Source organism: Lagopus muta, chromosome 18, assembly GCF_023343835.1.
Source record: "Lagopus muta isolate bLagMut1 chromosome 18, bLagMut1 primary, whole genome shotgun sequence".
NCBI lineage: Eukaryota > Metazoa > Chordata > Aves > Galliformes > Phasianidae > Lagopus > Lagopus muta.
In genome coordinates, this window is record NC_064450.1 from 10,279,354 (window position 1) to 10,302,218 (window position 22,865).

Sequence of the window (22,865 nt, forward strand, 5' to 3'; positions counted from 1 at the left end):
GGGCGCGGGGTTCCGTTTTCCGGAGACCTCCTCGTCTTATCTGAACCGAGCGCGCAGCTGCCGCGCGTTAATAACGATAGCCTTTAATTTCACGCTCGTATGGCGTCTGGCGCGCGGCTCTGCGCTGCCGGGGATCGTCCGGTTCGGGTGAGAGCGGAAAACCTCCGCCCGGAGGCGGTGCGGCCCCAGCCCTGGAGGAGCCCTGGAGCCCCGGGCTGGTAGTGCTCCGCCCGCGGCGGGGACGGAAACCGCGTGGCCTTTACGGCCCCCTCCGACCCCACCGCTCCACGATCGTACGGTGTTCCCGAGGACCCGTCCGAGCCACGCTGCGCCCAGCGGGGCTCTGCCGAGAGGAGCTCCGGGCGGAGGGGAAATGGGCTCGGGGGCTCGGGGCTGTTCTGCGCCCCGCTTCGCGCTGCCCCGCAGGCGCTGTTCGGGGGCATTCCGCCGGGACGGCGCTGACATCACCGCGTGCGGCCCCAAATCTCCCCCACGGCTGCGGGAGGAGGCGGAACCGCCGCGTTCCTCCGCTCGTGGTTGTGCAAAGGCGGCGCTGACGGCTGAACGCGTCTTGTTTTCTTAATTTGCACTATTAATAGAAGTGGAGAAGTGAAACATGGCTGTGACAAAGGGAGGGGAAACCCGGCACCGCAGATTCCTGCTTTCGGGCCGACGTCACCCGGTCCTCGTGGGTCACAGCGGGGAGCTTCCCAGCTGGCAGTGAGGGCTATAAGACACTGGTAGGGATGGGCTGCGGCCGCACAGATCGCATATGGGCACATCGACCGACGCGATGTGGAGAGCTCTGCTGTGCATCCACGCTGTCCTGGTGAGTGCTTGTGGAGCAGGGCTGCGGGAGGCGGCGAGCAGCGACCTCAAAGCCATGAGATGGGAAAGCTCTGGGGCTGGGATATGGGTGGGTGCTGAGCCCAAGGTGAGCAGTGCGTGGCCTGCAGCTCGTGTATGCAGATGGTGCAGGGGCAGGGACAGGGCTGATGGGGTCTGCGTCCCTCTGTGTGACTGTAACCTGTGCCTGGGGCTTCTCTCTGCAGTCTGTGACCCCGCACAAGGCAGGATTGATTTCATCTTCGTCTCATAGCAGCCGACCCCAGGGATTCCACACCCAGGTGAGTACATGGGGTGCTCCTGGGCAGCTGGGTCTGTACGGAGGTTGTAGGGGCCAAGCAGGAAGGAGAGAAACTCTTCCCAGCGCAATCCAGCCTGTCCTGCACCTGGGTTAATGCTGTGGGAAGCAAAGGAAGGATGTGAATCCTTTCTTAGACATGATGCACAGAGATCCGCTGCGTCTCCAAGGTCATTGCTGCCACTGCTGCAGTCCGGGTCATGGTTCCTCCTCGAGGAAGGAGGGTTACAAGGATCCTAACACTGCATTACAGCTGTGCACATCAGACTCACCTCAGGGCAGCGCGTGGAACGCAGCCCGCAGGCGGCGTGGGGAAAGTGGAGGCACTGAGTGGAGCTGCACTGTGTGGAAAGCTCTACGACAGCACTGCGGGCACAGATCTGCAAGGTAGGATGCTGACACGGTCTGTTCTTTCAGGAAGCGCCTACGAACAATGGTCATCTCATTGAGGTCTGCTTCCATGGGTAGAGCCCACAGCCCAGCTGGGAGAGCCAGAACAGCGACTTTGCTGACACTTCCTCGCTCCCCCTTTGCACCACCGCTCCTCAGCGGCTCCAGGAGACAGAAAGAGGTTGGTGAGAGTTGGCTGCAATGTCATCTGCAGCCCAGCTGGTGTGGGACACTCGACGGGAGGGGAAAGGAGCTCTGCTCTTCAGCTTCTCGTCGTGGTGTTTCATGGTTGGGAGGCACCAAACTCCCGTAAAAACGCTGTCCCTGTTTGCTCTGCTTTGCACTTCTCACGGGACAGAAAGTTTGGTATTTCTGTACACTGCTTACTGTCTGTCTTATTCAAAGCAACAAAAATAAACACCATTAAGTCTGTGTTGGAGAATTTTATTTGCTGGTCAGAAGGCCCCTGGGAGGCCTGGGAACAGGGCTGGTATTTCCAGCCAGCTGTGGGGAGCCACTTCTGATGGAAAGCCTTTCTGCCTAAAGCCTCTGCCCTTCATCTCAAGTCTATCAGTGCTCACTTCACTGGGTGATTTATAAGCCCTATGAATCCCAACAGCACCCAAGCAGAGAAGGCATTAACCAGGTGAGGCTGCTGTGACTTCAAAGATCAGTAGAAATAGGAACAGTATGTTACCAGCATCTGTTCAGGCCCAGAAAGCCCTCTGAAATGGCTGAAGCCAAGTTGCTCAAGGAGAAACAAGACTTTGCAACCTTCGTGAAGTCTTAGAGTAACAGGACACAGTTCCAGAAGTAAGCATCTTTTCCTCACACCGCAGTATTTCTTCTGGCAAAGAAACAAAGCTAGCTGCAAAAAAAGGCTCTCTGTTCTATAAGCATGAAAGTGCTATCAGTCCAAGGGCAGGGAGAGAAGCCCTCCACTGCTTGTCACAAGGCACGGGTGAAAAGGAGACGTAAGGCTGGATGCAGCGAGTCCAATTTATCCCTTGTTTTATTCTCCTTCCTGAGCTCAGAGCTGAAGGTGCTTCTCCATCTGCTCTCTCAACTTGTATTTCTGAATCTGAAACAAAGCAGAGGTGCAGAGGCTCAGACAGCACGGCAGGGCACAGCGTCCCTCGTCCCACAGCCCCTCTTACCTTGCCTGAGACAGTGAGTGGGTACTGACTCACAAACACGATGTAGCGCGGGATCTTGAAATGGGAGATCTGGGAAGAGAAAGCCACAGCTCCACAACCTGCCAGGAGCAGCAGCGCAGCACAGCTGCCTGTAGCATCCACAGCTAAACCGGGGCTGCGGGGACCAGGTGAGCTGCACCGCTGCATTTGCAGCCCTCCAGCTGCTGCTGGTCGTGGTGGCCAGGCAGGACACTGGAGCGGGGCACACAGGAGCGGAACGCACCTTTCCTTTGCAGAAAGCTTTAATGTCGTCGGCTGCGCAGCTCTGCCCAGCTCTCAGTCGGATGCAAGCACAGATCTCTTCCCCCATCAGCGAATCCTTCACTCCAACCACCTGGTGGGGACAGAAGGACGTGTGAGCCTGGAGACGTCCCTCAGCAGCTCGCTGTGCCTGCTTGGTGTCGCAGCCCTGACCCCCGCAGGATGCTCGGGGTGGAGTTGTGCACTGGGTGCCACAAACAGCCTGCCAGAGCTTCCTGTGAGTCACCAAACCCTCCTGGAAGGACTTCTGCCGTCTGTTGGAGGAAATGTGGCACAGCAGGATGGGCACCCAGACGTCAGCGCCTTCCTCTGGTTCTGCAGTCACTGAGGTCAGGGCTGAGTCAGGGCAGCCGGGCCTCTGTGAGAACGGAGGGGAGCTGACATCTCATTTTGTGCCTCTGTTTCCCCAGCTGTAAATATGGGGCAATAGGTTTCATGACCAACAGACTTGGGAAATTGTTTCAATTGCTTTGTGTTCTCAACATGAAACAGCAGGAGAGGGATGAAATAGAACTAATAGATTCTTTGGAACCCTTATAAAGGCAGAGCTTAGTTCACCACTGCCTGTGACGCCAGGAGATCAGATCACTCCAGGGGTGCCTCCCAGGCCTGATCTCTGAAGTTGTCTCACACCATTTCACACGAGTCCTCCTGCCATCCCTGCCTTGCCCAGTGCCTCAGAACACGAGATGTGTCGGCCCTTGAGTCCGGAGCAGTGACACTCAGCCCTAAGAACTGCATAGACAAGGCTGGTTTGCATCCCATCTGCAGCAGGCTGTGCCAAGGAGACATGCCAGCCTAGCACAAGCACAACACTTACTGAACAATTGGTTTATTTATGGGGAAACTTGTCTGGCACAAAACATGGAGGAAAACAATCCCAGCAGACTGGGAGCAGCTGCTCAATGCTGCACATCATTTCTGTCTTATGAGCAGATAAAACTAAGTCTAACTCCTCATCTCCAGGGATTTGCTGGAGGAGTCTTTTTTGATTTCGGAGTGCAGTAGTTAATTATCAGTAAGAGCTGCCCTTGCAGACTGCTTTCCAAGTCTGAATTTCAGGGAGCATTATGAAAGTGGACAGGCAGTTTAAAAACTGAAGAATGAGTCACTGCTTTGCAGATGTGAAACTGTTGCACAAAGATTTTGTCTGAACTTGTGTGCCCGCAACGCTGAAAGGAAAGACCCAGAAGCTCTGCCCACCCCATTCCTGCCCCCACCAGCTGCAGAACGATGCTGCACTAAAGAAGCTGAAAAAGGGGGAGGGCAGCCAGGGGCCAGCTGCAGGCCCGAGCCTTCTCGTGTACAGGTTCTTCATCTCCATAAACCGCCGCTGTTCAGCCAGCCCCGTTCCCTCCTGCTCACCTGGACCTCCTCAATCTTGGGGTGGGTGTGGAGAAACTGCTCAATTTCTGCTGGGTAGATGTTCTCTCCTCCCCGAATAATCATGTCCTTGCAGCGGCCTATAATTCTGCAGTAGCCGTGCTCATCCAGGGTCGCGATGTCCCTGCAATGACACCACAGCCCAAGTGCTGCCCCAGCTGGGTGGAACAGCACCTGGTTCACCCATCAACCTGGAGCCAAGATCAGACTGTCTGGAAGGTCATGGTGAGCTGCCACTAAAACACACGGAAGAAACTCCTGCAGAGATCAGAGAGTTTCTGCTATGGGCAGACACTGTCATGGCAGCATCTACGAACGTCAGGGCTTGGGGGAAGGAGACTCCTGCTGTCCCTGTCCTTGTCTCTGCTGCGTGCCTGCAGCGCTCTGCCTCTTGGAGGAAGCACAGTCACACCAAGGAAATATCTCCAACTCCAGGAGCAGCTTGCTAAGAGCTGTTTTGGAGTTTCATGGAGAGGAACCAACAGATCAGAGGGCTAACTCTGGCCAGTTTTCCCTACTTTGGAAAGCATAGCTAAACCATTCATGTACACATACGTCCCCGTGCAGCGTCCCCATCCAGGAGGGACATGGGAGCAGGCTGCTTTCCAGACTCACCCAGTCTTGTACCAGTTATCACCAGAGATCACTTCACGCGTTTTGGCAGAGTCATTCCAGTACCCCAGCATGACACAGTAGCCACGGACCTGAAGCTCCCCAGGAATGTTCAGAGGCACAGGCTTCCCTGTTTCTGGATCCTCAATTTTTGCCTACAGTGGAAGAGAAGCAGAGCCTTTGGGGAGCCGAGCCAAACGTTATGGCATGCAGCAACTCCAGGAGCAGAGAAGACCTGGAGCAAGTGGGGAGGATTCATGTTCACCTCCGTGTGGGGCAAGATGGATCCCACCGTCTCGGCCCTTCTCGTGAAGCTGTCAGTGGGGAATCCCATGAAGGTGACAGGGCTGTTTTCTGTGGTCCCATAGGCAACCTGCAATCACAAAAGCAGCAACGTGCCTCAAGAGGAAGAGAGCACAGCTCCAGCCTTGGGAAAGATGAAGTGAGTGATGGCCACAAGGAGATGGGGCGGGAGGAGGATGTTATCAGCAGCCGTTCCAGTCACAAGCAAGCGCTGTGCTCTCCTGGCTCTCCAGTCGCTCCTGCCAGAGAGACTCCAGGAGCACAAGGGCTACAGAAGCTCTGACTGCAAGCCGTAGCCTCACCATTGCCCTGCTCCAGACCTCTGCTGCCCAAGGCAATTTGTCTGTCGTTTACTTTTGACAAACCAGCTGCTTTTCCTGGAGGACCCCAGGGCCCTCTCTCCTCTTTTTTAACCTCTGTGTGCCTTCCCAAGCCCTGCCCTGTTTATTCCTTGCCACTTCTGCCACATGCTGAACTTGCCTGCATGCCCTTGCAGCCATCCACGCAAGGTGCTGAGTTCACCTTCCATCTTCTACAGCTTAGGGCAAAGAAAAAATCACTTGGATAAAACCCTGGAGCCAGCAGTGGGAAACCACGTGCCCCGCTGCGTGGCTGTTTGCTCCAGATCCTTTTGTGCAGACATCAGCTCCCATAACCCTCCTAAAGACATCACGAGGCTGCACAGCGCTCAGCGCAGCTGCACTTACAGACCAAAAGCCTCACAGCAGGACAAAAGCTGCTTGCTGCTAACCCTCCCTCAGCACTAATCCCACCGGCGGGCTCTGAGTCACCTCAGCTGAAGGTCAGTTCTCCGGAGGAAAATTCCAGCTCATTGTGCCCGGTGTGGTGCTGGAGAACTCGCTGGGAGCCACGAAGGAAGCGCTCAGGGCCACAGCTGACAGCACCACACTGCAACTGCTGCTCGGTCTCCAGCTGCTGTGAGCACTGTGCCACCAGTGGGACATGCTGGAGCCCTTCTCCACTCTCTGAGCCACTTAGAACGTCGCCCATCATCACCAGAAGGTGTTTTGTTGGGAAAGCACAGCTAGGGAAGGGCCAAGGCAGAAAACATCTGCACCCTCCTCCACCACAGCTTCAAAGACTGATCCATGAGCAGCTCTGATCCCCAGAGCTTCAACGTGTTCCTTCTCTTTAGGGCTGCACTGCTGCTGCAAGGGCACACTGACACCACTGGAGTTCTGCACAGACCTCACCAGGCTCCTGGCACTGTGCTCAAAGCTGATCAGGGACTCAACAAAGGTCCGTGGCAAGGCATCCAAGCAAGCTATGCGTGCATCCCCAGCAGGCCCCACATGATAGTGGTGGGAGAGCTTGGCACTCTGCGACTCCGAGCTGCCACAGCAGCTCACATTGGGTGCAGTTTGCCGTCACATCTGATGTGCTCACTTGACTGCGGCGGGTCAGCATGAAACCCGAGCTGCAGATTTGCGGGAGCCTCTTTGCCAGGAATCTGGAGATCATCTCCAGGATGCCACAGGAACCATCTGGTGCAAACTGCGACTGTAACGAGGCTTCTCCTACCAGACATAATGACAGCCTAGCAGTCAGGGAGGAAACCTGCAGAGCTGAATGCTCAGAAAGGATTTCTCTTCCACCCACTAATACGGGTCCTGTGGCTGGATCAAATGATTGACGAGACATAAATCCCAAATCTTAAACACTTATTAAAAATCCACACGCCTTTGTTTTTCTGCTTTGCTGGATGGATTGGAGCTTCAGGCCCGGGATCCCGGCCAAGCCCTGAGTCAACCCTTTCTGCCGCTCCCCATCGCTCCCCTGGTTTAACTGGAGGCAGCAGCACGCAGCCCCTCGCAGGACACGGCTGCAGCTCCGGCTGCCTGGTGGCACAGCACAGCTGTGTGCCCTGAGCTGCGCCTCAGCTGCGCCGCATCCCCATGATGCTCCCACACCTCAGTAGCAGAGGTGGCACGGCTGGTGCTGCCGGGAGCCCCGTGCCCAAGCAGACCCAAGGAAACCCGTGCTTCCCGAGCCGGCCCAAGGGCAGCGCAGCTCAGAGCGCCCAGCTCCAGCCCCTGTCCTGCCTTTCCCTGCGGCGGTGCTCTGTACTTCTGTTACTTCTGTTTTTTCTCTCTTCAGACACCGTCTCTCTCTGAGTGGTTTCCCTCATCTGCACAGCCTGGGTCTCGGCAGAGCTGTGCTGTCCTCCCCTCACCCGACGCGTGGCATTTCCTCCCAGGGCTCCTCTGCTCAACTCCGGCACGAGATGAAACCACACTTCCACAAAACCGATTTTAAGTTCAGAGATATCCACCAAGATTCATAGCTCTCAAGGCCCAGCGGGACACTTAGGCTCATCCAGCCTTGTCATTCTGCACATTTCAGTCCAGAAAACCTCACCCAATAATTTCTGCATCAGATCCATAATTTCCACTGGAACTATATCTAGTGTCAAAGCAAAGCTTTAAAGGTGGCAGGGAGCCCAGCTCAGACGCTCGGCTCTGAGAGGAGCTATGAAAGTACAGAACATAATCGACTTTAAAGCCTTCTTTCACTGTGAGGGCTGCGATGACCCCCAGCGCCCAGCAGCCCTGCCTTCAGCAGCGACAAGGACAGCTTCAGGACCAGCGGCTGCCGAGCTCGGTGCTGCTGACAAGAGACTCATTCTTTGTGAATCAAAGTCTGTCTAAACTGGGAATAAAAAGAACATCTTAACAGAACTGTGTTTTTTAAAGCACATTTCAAAAACATTTCCTGCTGGCGCTGTTTGAACAGCGGCCACTGCGGAATCGGCAAAACAGGCTGAGGAAGGCAGAGTCTAAAAATTAAAAATAAAAACAATCGGAGTCCAGTCTCCTCGGTAAACATTTGGGAAGCAGGCTGATCTGGTGGGCACAGCAGGGGCACTGAGGACCCTGGGTTTTTCCCAACCACGCCGCCTGCGCACCGCATCACTTGGAGCGAGGCTCGTCGGCTCCGTGCTCCTCGGTCTCCCTGAGCACCCGGCGGCAATAAGAAGAGCCCTTGCCTCCCACCTGGCTCTGAAAGGCTGCAGGGAGCAGGCTGACGGCAGCGCTGGGGCTACTGGGGGGACATGGAGGGGAAGGCCGGGGCTGAGGAGGGCCTCGCCGAGCTTCACGCTGCCCATCACACCATCCGGTTGTGCCACGCTGGAGAACGATGCCAGGGCTGGAACTAAAATGTACAGAAACGGATTCGCTGAAGACAATACTGGCCTCAGAAAAGAGAAGCAAATTGACCGTGAAATAATAGGGATTTTCAGACTTCAAAGAGGCATAATGAACACCAGAAAGCAGCCTGACGACCCAAGAGATGCGCTGAGGGACTCTGAGCAGCTCTTTGAGCCCTGCCCACTGTCACACACACGATGGATCTCGTTACCCCAAAGCCACGCTGATGTTTTGTCTCACATTTCCCCACCAAAGCCCGTTCCTTAGCAGCCAGATGCAAATTGTTCTTCACCGAGCAACTATCTTTCCCCATGCAGTTGCTCACCACCACCATCCCCGAGTTCTGCCATCCTCTGGGCCACGAGTCTCATTGCTTTAGAGCTGTCCCACGACCACAAGTTGTATTGGAATATTCCTGAACCTCCAGGTCAACTTTGCCGCTGCAAAAACAGCTCCTGATCCCATCCAGCCTGTGTCACACGAGATTTCATTTCCTACCACAGCAACAGTACCATCTTTGTGTCAAAACGCCAGGACACAAACAAGCAGGTTTTACAGGACAAACCTCCAAGGGTGGCCCCCATTGGCATTCCTCCCCACACGAAGAGCTGCCAAATATTCCCAGTTTGGATGGGGCTTTAAAAGATCCCAAAAATATCAGGTGCCCAAAGCACTGGCTTTGTGTTGTTGCACGCAATGGCTTCGCCTCAGGAGGAGACCAATGCAAAAAGGGTAACCCAGCTTGCCTGGGCCAGAAGGTGGCCACTGAAAAATGGCCCTGGCCATCAAACAGCCACTGCTGCACGAGCTGCTCCTCACCAGCTGGGTTAAACCTGCCTCTCTTCTTTCCAGGCTGATAGGAAATCTCAGAGCTTGCAGATATTTCCCTGGCCCAGCCAGCATTTCAGAAACACTGCCCAGTGGCAACCAGCAAAGGCGGGTGCAGTTAGTTGGTGTTCTACCGACAGCTTGATAAAAGGCCTTTGCTGCAGAATTAATTTCACCCCTCGTGCTGGGCTGCCGATGCATTTAGGAAAAGTGGAACTATAAGGAAAAGGTGAGAGAGAACAGAGAGAGACAGAGGCCCTGCAAAGGAGGAAAAACACTGAGTGGGGAGAATCCAAATGCTCAAAGCTGTGAGAGAAGGAAACTGTCCAAAATGTTAGGTGCAGAGCAACAGCCACACAGACCTGGGGAGCTCAGTCCCCACTGGGGACGTGGCTGGCAGTCTGGGATCTCATTGCTTTCATTCTATACACAAAGTCATCATTTTAAATGTTCTCACAGCATGCTCCCACAGCTTTGCAGCTTTAAAGCCACCTGCTTGCCAGCTCATTGAGCCTCCGGGGGCTTCAGGCTTGCAGGGTGCACACGGCATGGCTGGGGCAGCGGTGAGGGCAGGGTGAGTTACATGGAAGAAGCCAAGAGCATCGTGCAGCAGTCACTGGGATCAGAGAGAAGGGAAGGGTGGATGGGAGAGGAGTGGGTGGACATCAACTGGAGCCAAACTGGCAACGTATCAATGGGTGGAGGCCACGCTACAGTGGAAGAAAACCATCAGATGGAAGGAGGTGCACCCACCACCACCTCATCCAGCTCTACAAACAGGCCAGGTCCTCGTCCTCAGCAAAAAGCATCCTTCGAGCACATAAAATAAAAGCAATAAGATGGATCTGAACTCATCTCAAATATCACTGCTGCTGATGGGTTACTTGCACATGGCTGAAAGCCAGGATTTCTCTGGGACTGCCTGGAGATGGAGCACCTGCACCCCATCTGCTGCCCGTCCCCCTGGCTCTTCAAACACTGCTCCATGCCAGGGAACGTCGCAGAGCATCACCTGCACCCTCTGCCACCAGCACCCAGTGCCAGGGAGAGACAGAAGCTCAGCTGTAAATGGGGGACAGCCAAAGTCCCCACGCACCTCCCCAGGCTGTCTGAGCGCCCTTTTGCAGCCAGAAGGGGAGCCTGGAGCCCGAGAGGGCAACTGCTGATCTGCACTGATGTACAAAACTAGATCTGGATCCCCTTCAAAGCTGCAGTCAGGCTTTAGGAAGCAACAGAATATTTTCACATGGAGTAGTGTACGTGTAGCAATTTCAGTACACCAGAATTGTTAATACTAACAAAAATAAAGATTACACATGGAAAAGACCATCTCCAATGTTGTATCAAAACAGTTCTGACCTGCAACACCAAAGCAACACCCCAAATCTATATTTATACAGTTTCAAAACCTGTATTTATTTGCTCTGCCCACAACGCCTCCAAGAAGGAGAGGAGGGGAGGCCAACGGCTCCCATTACCAGGCACGGGAATGTTTGCTAACTGTTAATCAATTAAGAAAGAGAGGAGGCAGAAGAATCCCAGCTCCTCCACCCCATCCCAGCAGCGCGGGTCCCCGGGGAGCTGTGGGTCCGGGGCTGGATGCTCCCAGCCCTGCGGCATCCTGCCCTGCAGCGGGAGCACCGACACTGCTGCCATTGTCAGCGCTGGACTCCAAGCCACCCGCGAGCCACGAGCAGAGCCTGGCTGAGCTTTTGAGGATCACTGTACGATCGCCGGCCAGCCTGAGTCACCCCTGGGCTGCAAAGCCCAGTGTGGGCAAGCCAGAGGCTGTCAGCAAGCAGCTCTAAACTCAAGCAGCTCAAAACTCGAGCAGCACGGAGCCCAGAGGCCCCTCTGGCCGCCAGGCCAGGTGCCAGGCGCAGCAGATGCCAGTCGGCTCCCGCCACAGGAATGCGCTCACCGAGGCCTGGAAATCAAAACCATTAGGGGAAAGAACTTCCTTTTATTCCACATCTGTGCCTGCAGAAATGGAGCCGAGAAGCAGACGCCTTTTCCCCAGTAGCCCTGCCCCGCTGCCGCCCCACAGCAGGACCCGGCGGAACACAGCATCCACCAAAGCTCTGCGGCACCAGCAAGGCTGGCAGGAGCCCTCGCTGCATTTCCCCACCCTGCACCAGCACAGCGTGGGGGCAGCTGTGGCACCTTCACAAGGAACTGTACAGGTCTTACCCAAGCTTGAGCCTGACCTCTCTGGCCATAGCACCCTTATCTGTGCCGGGAGAAATTCCCTGGCCCCAAAAATCCACAGTCTCAGCCAGCAAACAGAGAAGAAAGTGAAATTTGTGCTCAGAGGAAAAAAGAATAGAGGATGGCTTGAGGTTTGTACAGCCTAACCTCTGCAAGGGGTCTCGTTCCAGAGACACACGGGTGGGATGTAGTCATGGACAGAGTTTGCAAAGACCTTGCATCTTTTAGGGCCAGTCCGACTCAGGCTAGCAGAGATTTCTGCATAAATGGTACAGTGATGGCCAGTATTTCTTTTGGGAGAAGATGGGAAAACCAAGTACCAAACATTAGCTGCAGTCAGGAGGGAAGCACAGATACACCACCAGCTCCAGCATCCAACAGAAGCCGGCTGACTTTTAAAGCACACCTTCAGCTGCTCTTGCACAGCAGAGCTGGTGCACAACCTTCAGGAACTGCTGAACAAATGGGGTCAGGTTAAGACTAAGGCAGTTGAATCCGTTCAGAGAAGAATCAGTCAGTGGAAAGAAGACGATGATGTTTTAGAGGGTTTTTTGTTTTTTTTTTTCCTTTTCCACTCTCATGCAGGTCTGAGGGTTCCTCTGTGCACCCCATTTTTCCTGACTCACAGATTCTGACAGAAGTGATGCTCAGTGACCATAGCGCGTGCTTTGTGCCCAGTCGTTGCAGCGACACAAACAAAAGCACCTCTCACCTTTATTTCCAGCATGAGCCCGGCGGTCCCACATCTCTGGGGAGGCAGGAGGAATGGCTTCATGCTGAAGCGGTGGTGAGGCCCCAGCTGCTCTACAGCAGGGCGTTGCACGTCAACACAAACAAACATTGGAAGAGTGACATGGCCTGGTTTGCACTGAGGTCCCACATGACATCACCGTGTAGCCAATCCCATCTGCCTCGCAGGCTCATCAGAACCTACATTCACACCCCAGAAGCCCCCTCTCTCCCCCCAGATAAGTCATGCACTGAAAACGCCATTTAAACTGACAGCTGCTGCTCCGAGCTGAGGCTGCCAGGCCGTTTGCATAACACTGGAGCATGCTCAGTGGCGCTGGCTAATTCCTCACTGCAACAATGGAAAAACCCAGAAATCTCTGTGAATAAGCCAGTCTGTGTCCTAAGTCAGCCCTTGGATTTCCTCCCTTTCTTGAGACTGTCTCGCCTCTGCAAAAGCTCCACTGGGGCTCCGTATCCAGCTTCAGCAGCAGAAATCTCAACAAGCTCACAGTTATGTGCTCGGCTCTCCGCTGTTTGCTACAGCCAGGAACTGGCTGGAAATCAGTTCAAAATGTTCCACATCCAAACCCCACCCCGCAACTCCTGGATCTCTCCCTTCTCACTCCCCTCAGCAGGCACTGGGGCTTTTAACTGCTTTGCTTTATCTGCAAGGAACATCCTGTCCATGTCACAACTCCCTGCAACTGCTGCTGCAAGACATGCACCAGCGCAGCCCCGCTCCTGCTCCAGCAGTCACTTCCTTGCTCTGCAGCTTCACCATCTCCTTTCCAGTGCCCATGGCTTTCCCTGTCCAGCTTCACCCCAAGAGCCTCAGGCATTGCCATCCACCTCACCTAAGCCAGGCGTGCAGTAAGAACCACCAACAAGCACTTCTTCTCTTAGTATCACACCTACCAGTCTGTGCCTCACCACTTCCCTGCAGTCTCTGCCATTGCTCCATCCCCCAAAGGAAGGCAATGATCTCTGCTCCTCAGTGCCACGTGCTGAGAATTCCCTTCACACGTAGATCTCCTGACCATGACCAGCCCTGGATCCTCCACCTCCATAGAAAGATGCAGCAGAAATCACCAACGCCTTCGCTCCCCTTTCTTGGCCAATTCCTAGGTGCCATCTAGATCTGAAGGTCTTCAACTAAAATTCTGCACTGCAAAAGCAATTACAGTGCTGACCATCAGCATGACACCACAGCTCTCACACCTCCTCCAGTCCCTTCTCAAGCAAACTCCTTTGAAATCAACAAGATCCTCCAGAGCCTTTCCTCTGCCACAGCAGGAAAAAATGCATCTCCCCACAACGGCCCAGGCCAACATGCAGCCCAGGAGCTGGCTGAAAGCTTTAGTGCAAGCTGGTTTGAAGGGCAGCAGTGCTCCTTGCTGTGCCATCCTAAGGCTTCCATTCAAGCAAAATAGGCTGCTTTTCACTGGTAAACCTGGGCCCTGCATGGCTCAGCAGGGATCAGAGATTTCTCACGGAGCAGGCTTGCATTTGTTCCTCTTGACCATTTGGCCCCCCGCTGCAGAGAGGAAAACTACCTCTGTGCAGGCACTTCTGCAGTGGAGCCCGGCAGGACAGAGGACGTTCCTCTGCCTGGTGCCAAGGGGTTAAGCTCACAGTAAGTTCCCAAAGCCACTTGCTTCCAACTGGCTGCTGCCTGCGGTTTGTGGGAAGGGATTTTGCTTTTTAATAACATTATAAATAGGGCTGTGTTCAGCATGCTGCAAACCCAGTTACTCTCTCTCTCTTACCCATCTCCCTCCTCCTCCCGCTTCTTCTCTTCCCACCACACCGATTCCAGACCTGACCATGAATCGGTCAGGCTGCCTCCTCAGTGTCCTCAGCTTCCTGGCCTGCCTCATCTCCGTCGTGCAAGCATGTCCCCCGAGCTGCCACTGCCACGGTGGGGACCTGCAGCACGTCATCTGTGACAATGCTGGGTTGAAGAAGATCCCCAAGGTGCCTGAGCAAACACGGCTTCTCAACCTGCAGAAGAACAATTTCCCTGTCCTGCCGACCAATGGCTTCCGGGACATGAAAAAGCTGGTGTCCCTCCATCTCCAGAGCTCACGGATCAAGGAGATCTCAGCCGGAGCCTTCAGAGGGCTCAAGAACCTGGTCTACCTCTACCTCACTGACAACCAGATCAGTGTCATAAAGCCGGGAGCCTTTGATGACCTCTCTGAGCTCACCTACCTGTACCTGGACCAGAATAAGATCCCAGACTTATCCAAAGGGATCCTTTCCCCTCTTGTCAATCTCTTCATCCTGCACCTAGGCAGCAATAAAATCCGGGAGCTGAAAGCGGGGGTCTTCAGTGGCGCTAAAGACCTGCGCTGGCTCTTCCTCTCTGACAACTCCCTCACCAACCTCCTGCCCGGGGCCCTGGAGGACGTGGAAAATCTCGCTGTCCTCCACCTGGACAAGAACCAGCTGAGCAGCTATCCTGTGAGCGCAATGAGCAAGCTGAGAGTGCTGGAGGAGCTGAAGCTTTCCCACAACCCAATCGAGGTGATTCCAGACAACGCTTTCCAGTCCTTTGGGCGTTACATGCAGACTCTGCACCTGGACAACATGAAACTGAAAAAGGTCAGTCCCTTCTCTTTGCCTTTCCTCTGTGTATGAGGGCTCAATTCTCCCTTGCAAAGCTGCCAATTCTTTGCCCCTCCTGCAGTTTGCAGAGAGGGGGGATCCAGGCCGGCGTGAAGAGAGGCACCTGCCAGCTGCAGGAAAACCATACGTAGCCCAAGCAAGGGATGAGAGCTGTGCTCCAGCCTGTTGGTGGGCTGCTTTATGCAAAGCCAAGTTATCTGGGGCTGGTCAAGCTCTCTGGAAAGGCAGTGCTCCAGAGCTGGAGGTCACACCAGTTGATGAGAAAGTATTTGGGGTGGTCCAGGACAGTCAGCAACCTTCCATCATCCCAGACACGAGGCATCTGCCCTGTACACAAGGGATCGAAGAGCTGAACTGCTCTGCCTCCTTTGTTCAGCTTGAGTGCCTGTTGCTGTCTGGAAGGGGGAGATTCCAAGGATCAAAAGCAGTTTTTCACTCATGCCTTGCAGACAGGCAGACATGTGAACCTTCACCTTCACCTCTCCACTGTGCCTTCAAACTTTACACATTATAAAGAAAGGTTTGTTTATTGATGCTCTCTCAAAAGCAAATCTTGCAGCATCTTACAAAGGGGGTCTGTTCCCGCCAGAGTGGAGAAGGAATATTCATACGTCCTGGAAAAACAACCTCCTTCTTCTTCTGTGAGAAAGCATCCATAGGCAGAAGCATCGTACTCAGGGAATAACTCACATTAGGACCTCTGAAATGCCAGGTAGAAGCACAAGAACACAAACTAGCACAGTGCAAGAAGAGCAGCACCCTGTGGCAGCCTGACATCCGAGATGCACCTACATGGCTGGAAAGGGGGGCATCTTCTGCAGGGAAGGACGGCTCTCCCTGGCACAGCGCATTGCCAGGAATGCCATTATCTGCTGTAGGGAACTGCTTTGGCAGGGGGTTGGACGCGATGGTCTCTGGAGGTCCCTTCCAACCCCTACGATTCTGTGATTCTGTGAAGCCCAAAACCAAAGTGCATCCAGGTAAGGCAGGACAGCAAAGCAGAGCAACACCCACTATGTGCAGGAAGACGTGAAGAAACATGGAATTTCTTAGTAACAAAAAGCAACTCAAATGGTATCACCTATCTGTACAAGAACAAAGCTGTTAAAGCTACCAGAAACAGACCACACCAGAGTTTCCACAGGGAATAAAGAAAATTCAGAAGCTGGAGTCACAGCATGCCCAGGTGCAGACTGACATTAGCCAAAGCAGTTTGACAGCACCCAGTCAGCATTTAATCCCTCATCTACTCTCAGATCCAATGTCTCCAGGACGGGGGTAACTAAATGCAACACTTAAATCAACGTACTGACCTCTCTAGGGAAGCATTCAACACGTGGTCGCATCACTTCCACAGACCCAGTTTTTGGTTGCATGATTCCCATCATGCACAAATCTAAAGCTCCAATGTAGGTGTCATACCAGCTGTAGGCTCCAAGTCTTGTGCTGAGGAAATGTGATGCTCCAGAGAATTCAGTCTTCTTGATTCCAACAAAGGAGCATCTAGATACATGAAGTTTTAGTTTTCTAGCCTATGAGCCAAGTTCAGAGTTGTCTCTCCAAAACCTCAGCATGCCCCATACCGAAGCAGCCCGCATGCACCTGGTCACAGAAGCCACACAACCTGGGAAATCCCTACCAAATACTTTAAATGCTGCTGACATCTTAACAGCAGCTCTTCCTTCTCCATAAAATCACTGTCCCTAGCTTTTTCTTGTATGTCTGCAAAGCTTTCAAGATGTTCAAGTGCAAAACTGTTCACATGAAGCTGTCACAGCAGAGATGGTGCCGAGTGGAACAAGGAGAGCCCTCAGGCTTCTTTGCACCACAGAATTCCCTTTCCCCAACCACTTGCATGCCATATTACATGGGCCAGGACACACTGCATGAATCAACAGAAAATAAGGTAGTGCAGAACCTGCAAGCTTTGCACACACCCTCTCTTCATTGGAAAAGAAATTACAGCAGTAATTCTCAATTTAAACAAAAGGAAATTCACCAGTTTCTTCACAAAGGCGCGCTGTGGCAGGAAGCACAGCAGCTGTTCCCAGCAGATGCTGCCTCTACTCGTGGGCTGGGAGAGGAATGAGAGCTGAGAGCCAGCGTTCCTCCGTCCAAACCAGAACACGGCCAGGGCAGTCAGGAACGGCGAGCAGCGTCCCTCTGGGCAATTCTGCTATCAGCACAGCACTGAGATCAGCTCACAGAGCCAGCGCTGCGGCCGCCCAACAGCTACAGTACTCAGGGAGTTTCTTAGTGAAGCTCTAAATTTATCTGGTGTTGCTTAATCTGGGAGATTGCAGAAGTTCACAGCTTCCAATAGCGCGTTTCCCTCTGTCAGCTCTCTCAGCTTGGAGCGCCTGGTCGCAGCCCAGCGGTCCCAGCAGCGTGACAGCGTGTGAGCTCTGCACAAAGGGAAGCCCTGGTGCTGACCCACAGGGCCTCCTGCAGACCTGCTGAATCTCTTTTCAGCAGTTTTGAGAAAATTTCCCCATTTTGAGGAAGGGGGAGGCATGGTTTGTCACAGCCACGAGAAGCTCTGTCAATTGCCCTGTCCCTAACGCAGCATCTCCCAGAAACTTTGTGTTGACAGGTTTGCTTTCAAAAAGAAACTTTCCAATCTGAGTAACTATTGGCTGAGAAAAAACGGAGATGAACCTGAAGGAAAAGATCGAGGAGGGCTGTGAAGCAGGGTCCACAGCCACGCAAAGCTTCAGCTCTCCCTGAAAGCCTGCCTGTCAATCAGGAACAGACAGGTCTCGCAGCACACCTTGCAAACAGCCCCCTGGAAATGAGAAAAACCAGAGGAGGCTGAGGGGCTGGAAACCTGCCTCTATTTCTATAGCACTCTGATCCAAGTGTAACTTTCCACCCGGAGCCGGCGGGCACTGCCAAAGCCCACAGGCCTTCCAGCCACAAACACTGCTTCCTTCAGCCGCCCCACGGCAGGGAAGGCAGCAGCCCTGGGCGGGTGTCCAGCCGGGGAAGGGATAATAAGAAAATAGCTTCATTAAGAACAGGGATGTATGGCTCAAAACAGAAAGAGGGCCGCCCGCTTTGGCTTTACTTAGGAGCGTAGCTTCAAACGGAGCCCCACGTGGAGCTGGGCTGCAGCTCTCCTCAGGCAGCAGACTGCCAGCAGGAGCCCCGCGTGCCGCCCGCAGCTCCCACCAGGGCTCCCCATTCCTCACACGCTCGCTGCCTCCACGCTCGTGGAACGCTCAAGCTTTGAACCCAGCACAGCATCTCCCCTTTCCCAACTGGTGTTGCTCAGCACAAACCTCTGTGTTCAGTTTGCAGACAACGCGTTCGCCGGCGTCACCGTTCTGAAGGCCGCACACCTGGAGAACAACCGGCTGACGCAGCTGCCCCGCAACTTCCCCTTTGACAAGATGGAGACCCTGACGCTCTCCAGGAACGCCTGGCACTGCAACTGCCAGCTGGCACATCTGCGCAAGTACGCGGCCACGCACGCCTTCCTTCCCCTCATCGCCTGCGGTCTCCTCGGGGTGCCCCGGCCCACATGGGGCAGGAGGAGATGGCAGAAGGCAATGCTCGGCCCGCCGGCTCCGTGCGCGGCCACAGCGGAGCCTCCTGTAAGCTCCTGTGTTCTCCCCCCAGGTGGCTGAAAGCCAATCGCACCCGCACGGAGGACACGTGCTCCACGCCGGCGCAGTACCGGGGGCAATCCATCAGGGACACCCCTGCCCTCCGCACCTGCAAGCTGCCCACCAAGAGGTCCAGGAAGGGAAGCCGCCATTAAGCACGTAAGAGGGTCGCAGAACCAATTCCTAGCGGTAGATTGTAGTCACTGCTTGCACAGACCTACAGCACGCCCCAGTGCACAGTGCCACAGGGCTGCTGGCTCAGATGTCGCTAACGAGGAGGTTGAGCTGACATCCCATCAGAGCTGCTCGCCCTCGCTGGCCGTGCTGGACTCCACAGGCTCGCGGAGCAGAGACGCTGCCCGGAGCAGTAGGGATGGAATCAGCCCCCGAAACAAACACAGACCTAACAACAGGCCTGGGACAGCAAGGAAGGGTGAAACGTGTAATTCAGTGTCAAATCAAGGGCGGCTTTAGCCCACTGCCAGCCTGGGGTGGAATAACGCAGACTTTACTTTTCTAATCGACTGGAGATGCTCCTCCTTGCGTCCCAGTGAAGGCTCTCCCAGGTCTGGTTTGAAAACCAGGGCAAGACACAGCTGAGGAGTCTGGCCCCAGGCCACCCAGCCCATACCTTCCATATGAAAATAGATGTCTTCCATAGGGAGCAGTTCCCAGACCAGCACCTGCCTTTCAATAACTGCCATTCCCATCCGAGACACTCAGGTATTTAGAAAAACAAGGGCTGGTGCCTCCAAATGAATGTCCCAGAACAGGAAGGATCTTTGCAAAAATATTCTTTGCATAAAGCACTCTGGGCCAGAGGGTGACTCAGGAGACAGGGCCGGCTCTCCCTTGAGCAATGGGCTTACTGACATCTACCAATCCAAACACCAACTGTGAACAGCGTCACACAAACACCTCCAACAGCTGGGAACTACTGAGTGTTCTAAATTCAGAGCAAAGAGTAGCGAGGAAGCCACAGCTGTCCTCAGCTCAGCCCAAGCGTTTTGCTTTTCCTCATCCCAGGACTGGATCTGGAGCTTGTACAGGTTTGGATCAACCTGACAATGTGTAAGCTTTCGGGAAAGGGACCTTTGTTTATTTGCTAAGTAAAGCACAGTGACCCTGCGATGCGCTGTGCCCTTTGCTAAGGGAAAGGACTCCAAGTCCAAAGCCCACTTAGGCCATTTGGCCCCTGTTCCCTAAGGAGATGCACAACAGGATGGAGAAGATAAATTTATGCCTGAAGTGTCAGGGATTATGCCAGCAGCTCTGAGCCTTCCTAAAGTGATAATTTATCTTGCAGTGCCAGAGACGTTATGGATTAGAGATGGAAATACCAGTCATTCCATACAGGGTGGATAAAGTTCTGAGCAGAGATGGAAAAACTTTGGTTCCTAAACCACAATACTTAAATACTTCACCTTCTTCTCTCCCTGCCTGAACTCGGTTTCAGCTCACTCCTCTAGGAAAAGAGTAAGAAAACCATGACAATAATAGCTGGTTTACCTTTTGCACCTTTGGCCCAGCTCACTCTCAAAAATTGATAAACGTTAATGAAATAAAAACCAATTTACCCCAGTCTTGCAGGAGACAAAGCTCAGTATCTTCAGGTGTAAGAGCCACAGTGCAAGCACACAAATCTGTTCCAACACAACTGTAGGGACACAAAGCTCCCGAGCTCACTGCGCAGCTCTCGGGAGGCGGGCAGCTTTCCCAGGTCGCAGCTCTCAGGCTTTCAGAGGCACGGTGGCTCTCACTGTCCAGGAGCCACGTGTCAGATGAAAGGCTGTCTATCACTTCCTAAAAGTCTGCCTGCTCTGGAGCTTCACCGCTCTTCACCCCTCAGCTGCTCTTCTCTCCCCGCCGCGGGTTTCTTCCCTTACAAAGGAAGCGCTCAGCGGCCACAAACACTTCAGGTGAAACTGGAGACACACAGCAAGTTGGCATCAGAGGCTGCAGATGCGACTGATGCATCTCCTCCATCGTGGGAACTGGTGGTGGCTTCTTGAGTTCTAGTGCTTCTATTTCAATTGTAGGCTTCACTCACACAGTGTAAAAAAAAAAAACAACAAAAAACAAATGCACAAAAGCTCCAAGTTTAATGATGCGCTTAAAGATGCCCCTAAAGGTGGGATTTTCCTTTCTTCTTCCCAGCAGGACCCGGTACGGCCTGTCCTGGTGACCGGTCACCCCAATCATCAGAAAACTACTGACCTCCGAGTCCTTCCTTAAGCTTCTCCTATCTGTCAGGAAACATAGCTGATATATCTGAACACCTCCAGCCTCCTCCGAATCCCCGCTTCTCTGCTGATTGCAGGATGGAATCCACCTTTTCGCTCTTTTCCAACATCTATATACTTTAAAAGAGGCATTTTAAAAAATAAACGATGCATGACCATACTGAGAGCTAACCTAGATCCTGCCGGTAAAGCACAGTCATCTTTCCCAGAGGCGACGGAACCCACGTCCCAGATCAAGCAGTTTGCCTCTGTCCCTCCCCTTCCAATAGAATGGAAGCAATAGGAAGGCAGAAGCGTTCTTCCCCAGCTGCTTGATCAGGAAGATTGGTCTCAACCCGTGCGGTCCTCTTTCTTCCCCTGGAGGGGATCCCTGCAGGCCAGAGCCGAGGATGGCAGGCGCAGCAGTGCCCAGGAACCGGCGGCCCTGAGGCAGAGCTGCCCTTGGCTCCCAAAGGCAGCGACTTCCCTAAGCCAGACAGAAATCCTTGAGTGAAGCGGTGCTGGGAAAGCCCGGAGCTGAAGCGAGCTGAAGACTGGATTCCCTCCCACTCTGAGGGTCTACCAAGATGTACGCGTGCCCAGGAGGAGGAGGCGTGCAGCACGCTGCCCTGCTCAGCACCCCTCCTCACCCTGCTCACAGGATCCAGCAGGACACCAGGATGACTGTGGTTTATTGTCATGGCTGTTACAATGCCACGGTTGCAACTTAACTGTGTTTTTTAATCCTAAAGAGTTATATAAATGTATGTAAAAAAATATTTATTCCTCTGTAACTGAGTGTAAATGACCCTCAAGAGGATGAAAACTCCTCTGTCTCCTATATAGAAATCAAATTGTATATTTTCTTATGTACATCTTCTGTATAAAGCTCTCGCTGCAAAGATGAACTCAACAAGTCTCCCGGTGTCTGTCCGAGGGCTGGGGATGGGAGATAACACGAGACTGGTGGTACAAACATAGACTTAATCCTCTTTATCCTATGGGCAGGATGCCTGCTTGTGAGGGGAGGGGCTTATCATCCCTTTTTCTACAAAGCAGGAACGCATATAACGAGCCCCAGGCAGCTGTGGTCATGTCTGGAAATATTCCGTAAAGTTAAACTCAGGCCCACTATAAAAATAGGCATCTGTCACCTACTGGAGTCCAGGGAATGGCATCAAGGCTGCCTGTGGTGTTCATGAAGGACTTCGTATCCAGGAAAAAGCTCTGGCCGCTTCTCAGACGGCTCAGGACAGATGCCCTGGACTCTGCCAGTCCTTTCCAGAGCATGCAGTCATCCCTATAAATGTCCCAGTCCTGGCAAGGTCTGGGTCTGCCAATAATAACAGCCTAACCTGACTCATGTGCTCATCCATCACAACAGTGCACTTCCTCAGCATTTGCAAGCAATGTGGCACCGAGGTGAAATTTGTTTCTGTTAAAGTAAAACAAAAAGGCTCTTTTCTGGCTCATTCCCTTGCAGGCATAAAACCACTCCAATGCAATGCTGCACAGTACCTGAGAAAGAGTGAAATTGGACTCAAACACAAAGTGGGGGCACAGACGACACAGCGCACGCCTTCAGACCCCCCAGTGAAACGTCACCCAGGCCCCAGCGCCCCACGGGCCGATGGCCCCCACAGGGGGGTGCGTGGAAATGCGACGGCGCAGAAGAACAGGTGCTGCAGCACAGGCTGTGGTTCTGACAGAGCAACGCTTGGTGCCACGCATGGACTGAACCGCTCCCACGTTCAGACACACAGCACGCGTGGGATTTTGTATCTGTGCGCCGTCCAGGGCAGAGGAAGAAACCTCGCAGCAGAGTGAGCAATGCAACCCCCACACCCAAACGAACCACAGACTCCTCTCCCAAAGTCATTCGTCCTTGCAGCTTGTGCAGAGGTGGAAGGGTTTACAAAATTGAAACATGCCAACAGAAGTTCGGCCTCTGGTACTCCATGAAGTGCTTCTCACCAGGCTGCCTCCCCAGGCGCCCCAGAGGACAGCAGGCACAATTCCCCCCTCCCAGCCCCACTGCGCAGCCTCTCCGCAGCCCGGCCTCACACCACGTTCCACCACCTGACCACAGCAGCTCTGGCACAGCTGCTGCCCAGAGGTGCCCCATCTCGTGTTCTGGCCACAACAAAGAGCTCTTGCAGCTTTTGCACAGCAGCCACAAC

At 53.8% G+C, this 22,865-nt stretch overlaps 2 protein-coding genes and 1 long non-coding RNA gene across 6 annotated transcripts in view; 2 read left to right on the forward strand and 1 right to left on the reverse strand.

The window, feature by feature from the left end:
- The first annotated feature begins 18 nt into the window (after positions 1 to 18).
- On the forward strand, positions 19 to 1,966 carry LOC125702376 (uncharacterized). Its single transcript, XR_007380533.1, has 3 exons — positions 19 to 829; positions 1,053 to 1,127; positions 1,562 to 1,966. It is a non-coding gene; the product is annotated as an uncharacterized LOC125702376 (long non-coding RNA).
- Positions 1,963 to 22,865, reverse strand: part of ACSF2 (acyl-CoA synthetase family member 2) — a 35,298-nt gene continuing 14,395 nt past the window's right edge. For both annotated transcript variants that reach the window (XM_048965554.1, XM_048965553.1), the window contains exons 11-16: positions 5,252 to 5,359; positions 4,990 to 5,141; positions 4,357 to 4,498; positions 2,954 to 3,064; positions 2,692 to 2,760; positions 1,963 to 2,615 (exon numbers count right to left, since the gene is read on the reverse strand). In XM_048965554.1, coding sequence (XP_048821511.1) covers positions 2,565 to 2,615; positions 2,692 to 2,760; positions 2,954 to 3,064; positions 4,357 to 4,498; positions 4,990 to 5,141; positions 5,252 to 5,359 — 633 coding nt within the window. In that variant the 3' untranslated portion in view covers positions 1,963 to 2,564. The remainder of the gene's footprint in view (positions 2,616 to 2,691; positions 2,761 to 2,953; positions 3,065 to 4,356; positions 4,499 to 4,989; positions 5,142 to 5,251; positions 5,360 to 22,865) is intronic.
- Positions 5,368 to 22,863, forward strand: CHAD (chondroadherin). 3 transcript variants are annotated; one of them, XM_048965559.1, is made up of 4 exons: positions 5,368 to 14,831; positions 18,149 to 18,312; positions 18,477 to 18,622; positions 20,624 to 22,863. In XM_048965559.1, exons 1-3 carry the CDS (start codon positions 14,052 to 14,054, stop codon positions 18,616 to 18,618), a joined length of 1,086 nt encoding a protein of 361 aa, XP_048821516.1. In that variant the 5' UTR covers positions 5,368 to 14,051; the 3' UTR covers positions 18,619 to 18,622; positions 20,624 to 22,863. The 3 variants fall into 3 exon arrangements, with proteins under 3 accessions (XP_048821516.1, XP_048821515.1, XP_048821514.1); XM_048965558.1 differs by having other exon boundaries at positions 18,477 to 22,863; XM_048965557.1 differs by lacking the exon at positions 20,624 to 22,863 and having other exon boundaries at positions 18,149 to 18,593.

What these genes read in the sequence shown, in the direction of transcription:
- CHAD (XM_048965557.1), top strand. Translation starts at nt 14,052, where the DNA reads ATGAATCGGTCAGGCTGCCTCCTCAGTGTCCTCAGCTTCCTGGCCTGC. An exon ending in ACAACATGAAACTGAAAAAG is followed by an intron (nt 14,832 to 18,148) that starts GTCAGTCCCTTC and finishes CTCTGTGTTCAG; the next exon opens with TTTGCAGACAACGCGTTCGC.